This window comes from Acomys minous, assembly GCF_964271855.1.
Source record: "Acomys minous genome assembly, chromosome: 4".
NCBI lineage: Eukaryota > Metazoa > Chordata > Mammalia > Rodentia > Muridae > Acomys > Acomys minous.
In genome coordinates, this window is record NC_140486.1 from 128238460 (window position 1) to 128252357 (window position 13898).

General features: G+C 45.7%; 1 protein-coding gene across 7 annotated transcripts in view; it reads right to left on the reverse strand.

The window, feature by feature from the left end:
- PTPRM (protein tyrosine phosphatase receptor type M) overlaps positions 1 to 13898 on the reverse strand; it is a 687660-nt gene that overhangs the window by 397357 nt on the left and 276405 nt on the right. For all 7 annotated transcript variants that reach the window (XM_084778137.1, XM_084778138.1, XM_084778136.1 and 4 more), the window contains exon 4: positions 479 to 557. In XM_084778137.1, coding sequence (XP_084634263.1) covers positions 479 to 557 — 79 coding nt within the window. The remainder of the gene's footprint in view (positions 1 to 478; positions 558 to 13898) is intronic.

Genomic DNA, 13898 nt, shown 5'->3' on the forward strand with positions numbered 1-13898 from the left:
TACAGGCGCCTTCTTTCCCCTTGTACATTCTTAAAGTATTAATTTGTAAAGACAAGGGGCAGGCAAACCTGGTGCTTGCCGATGGCTAAGGAAGGCACTTTATCATGGGTAGGCCCCAAGTCTACTGGCTCCCTACTGTTTGGAACTGTGGGACAAAAACTTGGGGACAGAGACAGAAATGCACTTGATTTTGGGGGATGTAATGTGCCAACCTGCTGTATTTAATTCTGTGCTAAGTTTAAAGGCAGAAATCCAAGTGTCCCTTGTACCTGCTTTGCATTTTCAAAGACACCAAGATCTCTACATTTTCCCACAAGCCGCGCGCTGTGGGGCTCTAGCATCTGGAGCCCACATCTAGAGCCTGTCCTGAAGCTCCACTGCCGGGACAGCTTCTCTCTGGGTTTAGTCCCTTCTTTTGGTCTGAGGGGTGAATGCGTCCCAGTGACGAACCCCGGTACTTAGAGGAAAACATACTTACTGCATGGATGACCTAACACCTTAACTTCATCGATAGCAAGGTAGCCTTGGTGTCCAGAGGTCACCACTTCAAAGATCACCTGGAAAATTAAGAGACTAATGTCAGACTCTCATTTTTGTCAGGCTTTTACCAAGTGTCTCTTATCTTATAAGGAATAAGGTTCACTCATTCGTCCATTTATTTTTCCCAACAGCTGCAATGAGTGGGTGCCTGCCAGTGTTGCAGGCTATAGACCCCAAGTAGAAGTAAGGTCAAACTTGGTCTAGTCTGGGGAGGCCAAATGACCCCGAGGCAAGGCCCATCACCTGTGCAGTGATGAGGAGCCGTGACTGAGGACAGGTGTCGGGAAGACAGAGTCCTGTAGTCATTATTATTATTATTTTGAAACAGGGTCTCCCTGTGTAGCCCTGGCTGCCCTGGACTCGCTCTGTAGACCAGGCTGGCCTTGAACTCACAGCGATCCGCTTGTCTCTGCCTCCCAAGTGCTGGGATTGAAGGCGTGTGCCACCACGCCCGGATCCTGTAGTCATTTTTAAGGATGGAATAGAGCACCAAGGTCTTCAAAACTCAGAACCCATGAGTGATGCTAAGTAAATCTTCACACAAGATATCAAGGTTTTCTTCCATGTGAAACCCAATGCACCCACCCCCCACTTTCTGTGATACGTTTATTGAGGGGCAAGGTGAACATTTACGTTGCTTTAGGTAACATTTTTGAAGGTGATTGCATGACTAGGAAGAGACATTTGAGATCCTAGGGTTTTTTTTTTAATTTGTTTGTTTGTTTACATTTAAGGAGAAGAGGGATAAGAGGGAGGAATGAGGAGGAGGAGGGGCGATGAGGGGAGAAGTGAGAGGAGAAATGAAGGCGGGGAGGGAGGTCACTGAGGAGCTGTGTTATTGAAACCAGAGAACATAGGAAAGCTAGAGATCCATGGCAAAGACCTGCTGCAGGACCAAAATGGTGGAGGAGGAAGAAAGGAAGGAAGGGAAGAAGAGGGAGGGAGGGAGGAGGGAATGGAGGGGGGAGGGCAGGGAGGGGGAGGGGAGGGGAGGGAGGGGGAGGGAGAGGGCAGGGAGGAGGAGGAGATGGAGGAGGGAGGGGAGGGAGGAAGGAGGGAAGGGAGGGGGGAGGGGAGGGAGGAGGAAAGGGATGGAGGAGGGAAGAAGGGAAAGTGGGGGGAAGGGACAAAGTAAGGGAGGAAGTTAGCTGCACTTAGCAAGTGCAGGGAGACTACGATGGCTGACTGATGACTAAAGCACAGCTTTGTGCTTTCAGGGCGTGTGTGCTGTGAGTATGCTTATGGCAGGGTTTATTGAGAGGGATAAGTAACGGGGACAGTGATATGAATGTGCTGGCACCATCTCCCAGGATGGGGATCCAAATGGAGAAAAGGGGGAGCAGGAAGCCAGAAAGGCAGGCACCCCTTTCTCAGCTCCTAACCCCCACAATGGCCCTGTGTTGTCCTGGTTCTCCACACTGCAGTGGGCTGAGGACTGGAGCCAGGAGCCTCGCAGCCTCCATGCTGTGTCTATACTGCCTAAGTCAAGCATATTTGTTGTTGTTGTTTTGCTGTTTGTTTGTTTTCTGTGCAGAAAGCAGTACCTAACCCCACTAGACAGGGGAGTTAGTGCTAAGCACCCGACCGGGGAATAGTGAGGGAACACTGTGAGGAGGGTACTATATGTGCAAAGGTCTGCAGGATCATGACTGGGTCCCCCGGGCATGAGGGTCAGGGTGACTGACTACAGAAGCTTGCTTGGGGGGGACAGAAAAATCACTTCTCATTCACATAGAGAAGGGACCAATTGAAATTCAGATGTGTGGGTTCAAAGGAAAACAATGAAACCAACTTCCACAGCAGTAGAAAAGGTTAAGCCATTGTCTGGTCCTGCAGTACATAGCGAATGGAGAACCAGCGACACAAGCCTCCTAGCATATAAGGCAACATGAGATGGAGTGGATGGCACGAGAGAGAGAGAGAGAGAGAGAGAGAGAGAGAGAGAGAGAGAGAGAGAGAGAGAGAGGTTGAGATGTGGGGGGGACATCCTTAGAGAAAAGAAGGCTGTAAGAGACGGAGGTGTAAAAGGCTGTCGGGGTGCTCACCCCAAGAAAGTATCTGAAGGCATCAGTTGTTCTCGATTTTATTCTAGAGAAATGAAAACTTTCACTCATATAAAAAGCCTGCACATACTTGCAGCCGACAGACAGCCAAGAGGTCCTTTAATTAGTGAATGATTTCACAGAGTGGCCCCACCATACACAGCAAAAAACAAACAAAAAACCCCACCATCTAACCGCTGTCATAACCAGTAGCAATGGATGAATCTTAAACAGTCCTATGATACGGTGTCCCATCTGATTTCATGGATGTAATATCCTGTGTTGTCCAATTTCAGGCTGTCAGGAGTAAGGGACAAGGGAACAAGTGCCAGGAGGGAGGTGGGCGGCCTTTGAAAGGAGCAGTCTCGCCCTTCTCTGTCAGTTTCTACGATCAGCATCTTCTTCTTGGGTAGCTGGATTGTACAGAATCAAGTGCAAAGGGACACACACACACACACCCAAAGCTGCGTGCATGCATTAGAGAGACTGTGGAAGTTGTAACAGGACTTGAGCACTCCAACACTGCCAGACACAGTTGTGACACCAGAATGGGCCAATTATTCTCACTTGGGGAAGCGGGTGCCATGCCCATGGGAATATCTCTATAATTTTTCACTGTTGTGTGCTACTCTTACATAGCTATTTACTAAATACATGTTACACCTGTTATGCACATACTACTTTACATATCAGTTTATCTAAAATGTGATTCGTAATATATTGCTTGAATTTTTAATTAACAATTAATAATAATAAAAGGGGAAATTCCTCAAGGATTTCATATTTTAGCAGAGTGAGTAGTCTGGATATAATGTATTTGAAGCAAGCAGTGAGCCACAGTCGTCTTAAACTCCATCTGTTTCCAAATGCTATGCTTTCCCTCTTACACACTGAGCAAAACCTTGGCTCCTAGGACTGCTTTGTTTGTGTTTCTACAAAACTAGAGACAGCAACTCACAGAAGCCCAGGTGGAAATGCTAAGAGCAGGGGTCCAGACTGCAAGCGTGAAAACCCAGAAACTTAAGACTCACAGCTATGCACCAGAAAGCCCTGATAATAAAACACAACACACACCGGGGAGAGAGAGGCCCCGGAGAAGAGCAGAGATGAGAGGCCCCAGAGAAGAGCAGAGATGAAATAAAACTCTGTCCTGTTCATAAGTTTAATATGTTGTTTCCCACTGATGATACAACAGAAAGGAAAGGCTGCCAGGCTATCCCAGCAGTGGGACCAGGATAATTCATTTCTTTATGTCTAAGGTCTGTAAGAGGACAAGCAAGGGACAAAAAAGATGAATTTCAAGTGCGGGCATAAGAAAATCACTCTGAAAACAGAAGCCTGGTGAATAGTCACCAGCTGTAGCCCCAGAGGTGACACATCAGGCTCTGCAAAGGTCTGCCAGGTGGCTCAGTTAAGGGCAACTAAGTACTCCAGCCAGGGAAAGAGGGAGGCTACCTGCACAGCTCTCCCCCCTCTCTCTCACTCACCACCTCCTAAAGGCAACCCCTGAGAGGTATCCCTATCTCTGTAGCAGATCACCTGCTTGGGGCTCTCTTTACCCCTGTCCCCAACCCAAGGGGACTAGGCAGACCCTGGTACAATACCCTGCTTTCCTCCCTCCTGTGAACTCTCTCAGTCCCCAATGCCTAAATCCACATCTTGTCTGGAGCCCCCAGTGGCCATACCTATGGGGAGCCCAGAAGCGTTTCCTACCAAGTAGCAAATGCTAGCACACTCTCCTAAGAATCAAGAGGCCAGCAAAACCAAGAAACAAAATGTTCTGATAAAAACCTTAAAATGTTGAAATTTATCAGAAGATGGAAAGCTTTCTCTTGTTCATGGTTAGGTAGGATTAAATATAGTAACAATGGCTATCCTACCAAAAGCAATCTATTGGTTCAATGCAATCCCTATCAACATTCCAACACAGCTCTTGACAGGCCAATTTTCAGCTTCATATGTGTGTGCACGCACGCGCGCACGCGCGCGCGCGCACACACACACACACACACTCACTCACTCACGATGGCTAAAACATTCCTGAATCATGAAAGAACTGCTAGAGGTATCACCATCCCTGATTTCAATTTTTACTACAGAGCTATAGTTACTAAAACAGCATGGTATTGACACAAAAACAGACACATTGATCAATAAAACTGAACTGAAGGCTCAGACATAAATTGATACACCTATAGACACTGGGTTTCTGATAAAGAAGCTAGAAATACACAATGGAAAAAAAGACAGCATCTTCAACAAATGGTCAAACTGGATGGCCGCATGCAGGAGAATGCAAATAGACCCACATTTATCCCCCTGCATGACAACTCCAAATGGACCAACGACCTCAACATAAAAACAGTTATACTGATCAAGACAGAAGAGAAAGTGGGGAATAGTCTTGAACTCATTGGCACAGGAAAAGACTTTCTGAACAGAACACCATTAGCACAGGCACTAAGATCAACAATTTATTAATTGTTGGGACCTCATGAAACTGTGAAGCTTCTGCACGCCACAGGACACCATCATTATGGAAGCCCACAAAACGGAAAAAGTAGTTTTTACCAACTACACACCTGATATCCAAAATACACGAAGAAGTAAAAAAAAACAAACAAAAACAAACAAACAAAACAAACAAAAAAAACCCACACACACCTAGCTATGATGAAAACAAATAGTCCAGTTGAAAATGGAATACAGATATAAACAGAAAATTCTCAAAAGAAGAAACTCAAATGACTCCAAAATGCTCAACATCCTTAGCCATCAGGGAAATGAGAATCAAAACTACTTTGTGATTTGAACTTTCACCCGTCAGGATGGCTAAGCTCAATAAGACAATGACAGCTCATGCTGGCATGGATGAGGAGTAAGAGGAACACTCCTCCCCTGGGTGGGAGTCCAGACTTGTCCAGCCACTATGGAAGCCAGTGTGTGCGTTCTTCAGGAAGATGGGATTCTAACAGCCTCAAGATCCAGCTATACCACCCTTGGGCATATACCCAAGAGATGCTTCATCATGCCACGGAGACACGTGCTCAGCTATACTCATTTTTGCACTGTTCATCACAGCCAGCAATTGGAAACTCCCTAGCTGTCCCTTAACAGAAAAATGGATAAAGAAAACGGGGCACACCCACACATTTACACACAGCCATTAAAAAAGAAAATGAAACCATGAAATTTGTAGATAAATGGATAGAAATAGAAAAAAAAAATCATCGTGGGTGAGGTAACTCAGACCCAGTAAGTGACATGTTTGCATATATGATGAAGATATTAGCTGTTAAGTCAAGCTTTACAATCAATCTGTGGAACCTGAGTATGGGTATAGAGTAAGGGAGTAGGAGGGGGACGGATGGGTCTCACTGCGAAACAGAAATAGAGTAGGTAGTTATGGATGGGTGGGAGGGCTCTGGAACATAGGATCAAGTGGGAAAGGGGAGCGGAGAGAGGAACGAGGGAGGGAATATGGGGAGAGACAGCTAGAACTAAGCGCCATTTGAGGGTAGTGTGGAAACGCAATACCGCTGAAGCTTCCTTAAACACGTCCGCACGTGAAGGTGATCTAAGTGAAGGTGCCAAGTAACAGGGGGTACAGATTCCCAGGTGGCCATCTCTTGTCACCAAATGGAAGCTTCCAGTGTGGAGATTGGGTTGCATCTAATTGAGCTGTTGGACAAAGGGGTCCCACGGAATCCCCAAACAACCCAAGACTTTAAGTTGCTCTCTACACACTGACAGCAAGGCCCCGTTGCTGAAGACAACACCTACACCAGTCACTGAATATGGAGAGGCTGATATTCACCCCTACATGCCAGCATCGTTGGTACAGGGAAGGTACTCTGCACACTACAGACAGAAGTGTAAACACCAACCCAGCTACAAACCATTTGACTCTACAATGGTGTTCTGTCTACATGGTATCCTAGGACATTGGTGTCACAAAGCCTGTAAGAGTAACCAGCCAACCAATATCTGATTTGACTTAAGGCCCTGTCCATGAAATGGAACCCATACCCAACACTGCTTGGGTGACCACTAACCTGAGACTAGCTAGCCCAGAGACCTAGGGAAAACCCAAATACTATTGCTCTAATTTTTTTCTTAAGCAGCAATAAAATGGCTCCTAATTATTTTCTGTTGTAGCCATAGATCAGGGCCTTGTTCAGCCACCAGAGAAGCTTCCTCCTACAGCAGGTGGAAAAAAATGCAGAGACCCACAGCTGGACAATTTGGGGAGAGTAGGAGACCCTGGACCACTCAGCCCTAAGTAGGATGCCTCCACCAAATCCCTCAGGACACAGGGAATTCTGCAGAAGAGGGCAAGAGGGTGTATGTCACAGAAGATGGAGGACCCAAGACTACAAGGTCCTCTAAATCAGCACGATCAGAGCTCCTGTGAACTCGCAGAGACTGAGGTGGCATGCACACGTTCTGCACTGCCTACATAAGGCCCTTTACGTACGTCTTATGGACACCCGTCTAGTGGTTTTATGGGTTTCCTGACTGTGAATGAGCAGATCTCTGATTCCTGTGCCTTCTCTTGGGTTCTTCTCTTCTGTTTGTTTTGTCCAATTCCAATTTTTTTCATTTTGTTTTATCATTTATATTTTCTTTTAAAAATTACTTAATTACTTACTAGACAGCAGGAGCTGCTGGCTGCTGACACCATCACCACTAAGTACTTAGGAGTTGCCTCTCTGGTCATAAAAGAGATTTTGAGCAGAGTTTGGTTCCGAACAGCCAGAGTCCAAGTTCCCTATGGAGCTGAGGCAGGGGGCTCACTTCAGCACAGAAGTGCAAGCACTCTCAGCTTTGACTCTTGCATACCAAGACCCGATCACCAACCAACAACAAAATGGCCTTTGAAGGTTCAAGTAAGAGCAGCACCTTCCAGCAGGCTGCCTCTGCTGTGAACCGAGACCCTCAAAACATACTCACCAAAGGTAGAGGCTCAGCAATGAGATGCTTGAGGTTAACCGTGAGAAACAAGAAGACATGCTCTGAGGCAATATTTGTACGTGTGCTTACACACATACAATTCATATTCAAAATCGACATAGAATTTCCTAAGCACACACGTGTGTGTAGATATGAAGGGAGGGGTTCACCTGATACAAATTTAAAGCAATATGTTCAATGTTTCTACAACAACTGAAACACTTTTTGAAAGTTGTTTTGAACTTGTATTTTAAACTATGAGTTTGTGTGTGTTTGTGCACAAGCACATGCAAGTACATATGTGAGTGTACTGCTCACTGAGGCCAGAAGAGAGTTGTAGCTGGAGCCACCAGCTGTGAGCTGCTACATAGGTGTTGGGAACCAAATTGGGGTCTCTGTAAGAACAGTAGTATGTGCTCTTAACCACGGAGCCATCTCTTTAGCCATGAAGCTTACTTTTCAAAGAGCCATTTCCTAGCTCTCTCTTAGTAAGGGCTGTGTAAGTATGAACTTCATCAGTCATGTTTTTTCAGGTTACGTCCGGCATACAATGGTCAGTGCAAACCACAACCGTGAAGTAGCTTGGGTTCGAGTTAGCAAGAATCAGGCTGCAAGGGGGGGGGCTGCCAAGCGAGCAGCTATGGACCACTGCCTTCATCCTCAGTTATAAACACCTGACTATGAACAGCTTCACTGTGAAGCTTCTAAAACACAAAGAAGCCTTAAAACATGTCAAAGGCTCAGGTCCACCTTCTAGAGGCTTCTCGAACATAGATCTTAGAATCCCACGAAAAGGTTTGCTCTCGTCAGCTGCTGCCATCTTGCCAAGCTTTTACACTCTTCCTAGTCAGAGTCTTTAGTAAGGAAGCGCCAAAATCTAAACAGTATTTTTGTCTCTTTGTGTTTTTTTTTTAAATCAAATAGGCACCCTTTTATTAAAGAGCAAGAATTGCTTTGTTGGAACACCGCAGGTGTGTGCAGAATACAGCAGCAGCCACAGCGATGCCTGCTAACCCCAGCAGCAGCCGCAGCGATGCCTGCCAACCCAAGTGTCCAGGCCCAGAAAAAGATTGAGGTCAGAGAAAAAAATAACATGGAGACATCAGCCACAGTTCTGGAAAACGGAAACAGACCAGGGTGAGGGTTTGATCTGCAGACAGGACATGTTGGCTTTTTATCAAACGCAACTGAATATGTTGAAAATGCCCTGCTTATTAAGCCAGGGTTGGCTTTCTCCAGGGTACTGAACTTTTTTTTTTTTTTTTAAAGAAAGCCTGGTTTAAACCTTTACCGATGGATTGGCTGGTTGGCCGCCTGACTGATTAGCTGAGGCACTTGTACAGCCCAGACATCCTTTATGCTTTACTTGCTCTTCTAGTTTCCCACAGTCATGACGAGGTCCCCAAATCAGCTCGCAGTTGGAGGCCCTGACTCAGAAAGGTGGGGAAATTTTCCTGAAGTCACACAGTATTTAGCAGAACTGGAATGCAATCTGGTCCCTTTCCCTTCCGAGTGTGAGCTCTTGTCATGTTACTAAACCGTCAGGTGTGAATAGGTTTATAACATGTACTGCACGTGTATACACGTGCACATATAGTATAAGAAACACAAGTGTTGCAGGCTTTCTTCACTGAGTGTCCCAGAGCATGAAGCATGAGGTACAGAAAACAGTGACAGGACTGTGAGAGCCAGTAGACGTATATATATATACGTATATATGTGTATATATATATATATACACATATATACGTATATATATACATAGACGTATGTATTTAAGCCATAGAGAAAGATTTCAGTTGACACATGGAGACATAAATGGGGCAAAGAGGATGTTTGTGGTGATTTTAATAAAGCTTAGGTGGGCTCTGATTAGCTTGTTTGTGTGCAAATTATTCAGGAGGTAAAGGCCAATTAGGAGATAGCCCAGGAAACAATGGTTCTGTCCATCCCTTGTTAAGGGGGTGTGTGGGAGCTAGACTGAGGAAGTGAGCCCCAGGCTTCCTAAGACCTGGTGGGCGGGGTGAATCCCTTCTCACCCTGTGGTTTCAGGTTTGTAACCACGGATTGCTTCCAGAGTGCTGGGTTAAAGTCAGCTCCACCACACCTGACATATGACATAATTTCAACACCATAAAAGTTAAACCGACAACTGCCAGGGGCCGAATCTGTCCCCCCACCTGTTTCAGCTTTGTTATCAAGCCCGGCATAGTCTTTAATAGCTTTCAGCGGTGGGAGAGAAACCGAGATAGCACCAGCATTTTGTGATGGAGAAGGATGATATGTCCAATTTCCACATCACGAATAAAGTTTTATTGGATGGCAGCCATGCTCCTGGATTTACATTTTGATTTTGGCTGTTCTCGGACAACAACCTCACAGCTGACTGGTTGCCACAGAGACTGTCTGGGCTGCAAAGCCTGAAATATTTACTCTCTGTGTTCGGAGGCTTTCCTGCTTGGCTTTCCAACACACTGTCATTACTCTGGTTAACAGGAGAGCACATGTCAAAAGCAATGCTTTGTCACAGCTAAAGACAGCATGCCTGCTACTCGGGGAATGGCGGGTAGAAACTCCACTTCCCTGGCTTTTAATGCCGCTGCAGAGGTGTTATTTTAAAAGTCCATTGCGGCTTGGAATATCATAACCAAGTTTTTAATACACAAAATTGCAAGCTCCCAAAGTCAAACAATAAACGCTAATTACTTTACAGACCGTCCTGCACACTGTACAAAATAAAACAAAATCCAGTGCAGAAATCAAATTTTTCCCTCTACAAAAAGAACTACTGAGAACAATCTAGTACTTTGATGTCCCACCCCCAGTTCCCATTTCCACCTGTATTCCCTGCATCAGGTGGTTTGGAGTGCGTGCTTTTGTCTGCTTGCTGCTCTAGTTCATTTTGTTGCTGCGGAGAAGCGCTCTGACAAAAGCCTGACTCCAGAGAGTGTAAAGAGTTTCATTTCCACTTAGTTTTGCAGGTCACAGCCCATCACTGAGTCAGGGCAGGAACTTGAAGCAGACACATCTTAGTTAAGGTTACTGTGGCTGTGATGAAACAGCATGACCAAAAGCAACTTGTGGGGGAGGAAAGGGTTTATTTGACTCACGTTTCCACATCTGTAGTCCATCACAGAAGGAAGTCAGGACAGGAACTAAACAGGGAAGGAACCTGGAGGCAGGAGCTGATGCAGAGGCTGTGGAGGGGTGCTGCTTTCTTAGAGAACCCAGGACCACCCACCCAGGGATGGCACCACCCACAATGGGCTGGGCTCTGCTCCATTACTCACTAATTAAGAAAATGCCCTACAGGCTCGCCTTCAGTCTGACCCAATGGAAGCAGTTTCTTAATTGAGGTTACCTCTTCTAGGAGGACTAGCACCTGTCATGACATAACTCTGTCCAGCACAAGGAGGCATGGAGGAATAGCCTTTCTGACCCCTCCCTTCAGGCTCACGGTGAGCTAGCTTTTACACAGTCCAATACTACCTGCCCAGGGATGGTAACCACCCAGTGTGCTGGGCCCTCCAACATCAATTAACAATCAAGATAACACCCCCCCTCCCCCCCGCAGACACGCAAAGACCTACGTGATCAACAATTTTCCTTCTTACTAGAGGCTTCTTCCGTTACAGCTGACTCTAGGCTGTGCCAAGTTGACAATTAAGAATAGCTAGGACATTTGGTTTTTAACCAAACACACATTTTATGTGTAAGTGCACATCCCAGTTTGGGTCTTAGTGGCTGTGATTAAAACAAACAAACAAACAAACAAACATTGACAGAATGCGACTTGGGTGCGGGTTTATTTGGTTTCTACATCCCAACCAAGTCCATCACTGAAGGAAGCCACGGCAGGAACTTAAGGCAGGAAGCTAGAGGCAGGAACTAAAGCAGAGACATGCTTGCGAGCTCACTTCCCATGGCTTGCTCAGCTTGCTTTCTGACACCTGCCCAGGGGTGGCCGTGCCTGCAGATGGCTGTGTCATCCCATATTAATCTTCCATCAAGAGAACGCTGATAGGCATGCCCACAGGGTGATGTGATAGAGGCGGTTCCTCACTAGAGAGGCACTATCCCCAGGCGAGCCTCCTTTGTGTCAAGTAGACAAAAACCAGCCAGCGGTGGGTGTTGTATGTGTGTGTGTGTGTGTATCCGTTTCTGCGTGTACGCCGGTGTGTACATACACCTGAAGGCTGGCGGTCAGTGCCAAGTGTAAATCCATCCCCATTTTATTTTCAGAGACAAGGCTTCCAGCAGAACCTACAGGCCAGAAACTTGGCTAGATGCTGAACAGTAACCCCAGCACCCCCATCTCTCTCTCCCCAGGGATGGGGCTACAAGAGCACACCACGGCATTTGGCTGGTTACTTGGATGCTGGGGATCTGAATTTGTGGCAATTAACTTATAGCCAGCCATAGTCCCAACCCCCCCCCCCCCAAATTTAGAATAAAAGAATGACCTTATCCTCTGGCTCTTCCTACACTGCGATTACATAACAAAATCAGAAAGCTGTCCTTATTGCAGCATAATTTTATTGCAATATTTAAATTTACACATCTTTGTTTCTTGGGATTCGATTGAGGCAAAATATAATCCATCTTTGTTATTCAGCAACTCTTTGTATGTGAATCTGCAGCCTCCTAAAATGTATATGTAATTCTCAGATCTATCCTTAACAACACTGCAATGGTCATTCGTGGACATGCAGAGAGTAGCGAAGTCTGAAAAGCCTAATACACAAAGTCCTAGCTGAGGTTAAAAAACAGGGTTTACCCAGGCAAGAAGAGTAGTGTTGTTATAGGTTCAGGGTTAAGGAAATAATGTAAATTAACATAGCATCATCTTCACACCTAAGCAGTTATAAAGCAAGGTCATGAATTGATTGATGGCTGACCAAACACACTGTGACTAAAGGCCCTGGGACCCACAGAAGCAATGGTACAGTGCCAGAAATCTACCATAGCCCTTGGGTCTATACCCACAAACTCAATTGTGGATGGAAAATGGTTTGACAGACACACACAAAAAATCTAGGTCTGTATGAGACACACCCCGACTTACGCCCCTGTCTTCATTCCACGTGAGACTGGGTGCACTGAGGGTGGTACACCCCTGTGCTGCTTTCATCCCCCAAATCATAGCACAGCATCTCTTTACATAGCACGACACTGTGGTAGTGATTATAAGTAATCCAGACAGGATTTAAAGATTAAGACCACAGGAGGATTTGCCTGGGTTGTATGCAAATATGATACCATTTTAAAGAAAGAACTTGGGCCTTCACAGATCTGCGTATATGCAGAAGGGGGTGGCCAGTGTCCTGGACCCAATGACTCAGGGAGGTGACCTCAACACTAGTGCTCTGACTGAGGAACCTAACCGTGGCACAGATTGAGAATTCCCTGTGTCGGGGATTTCTCTAGATACTTGCATGTATCATCAGGCTCTTCTGATGGCTCGGATGTCTACAACCCTGAGACAGACTCCACAGTCAGTCACTGTCTCCACTGACATCTCACAAAGCAGGTGCTGCGTTCCCACAGTCTTTGGGGATCTTGGGGACAGCCACTTGCTGTTAGATAGGGCTGAGTTCCCCTTTGCCTTCCAAATGCCCTTCTGGCCATTAGTCTGTGAGTGGGTGGTGTCAATTCCTCCCCTAGGGGGTGTCCGCCAAAGAAGAAGGGAGCTGCTGGACCCTGCAGGCCCCTTTATCCTCCCTTTATCCATCCTTCTGACTGGGCTTCCTCACCAACACCAAGAAAACGTTCAGATGCAAATCAGGTGTCAATTCCCCAGACTCTCAGTTAAAATCTGTCCACATGTCATTGACTGTTTTAATGTAAACAAAAACCAAGGGTGGGTCCTATTCATTTTTAATAAATTGTATTGTTTTTTCAAGTGAGTTAAAGAGAGAAATGTAAGGGCTGGAGAGATGAGTGGGCACCGTTCTGACAGAGGACCAGAACTTAGTCCCCAGTCCCCAGTGCACATCAGGAAGCTCATAACTGCCTGCAACTCCAGCTCCAAAACATCTGACAATATCTGGCCCCAAAAGTCACCACCACTCACCCACTCACACACACACATGCACAAACACAGAATTTTAAAATAAAATAAGTCTTTAAAAAAATAGAGAAGTAGAAACCCAAGTCATGGAACATTCTGTAGCATAACAAAACAAAACAAAACAGAAACCCCACAAAACAACAACAACAAACCAAACAAAAAACAAACAAACAAAAAAAACCCAAAAAATAAAACCCAAAAAACTCTATTACATTAAGAAATAGGAAAAAAGAAGAAGAAGAAGAAGAAGAAGAAGAAGAAGAAGAAGAAGAAGAAAGAAAAGAAAAAGAAAA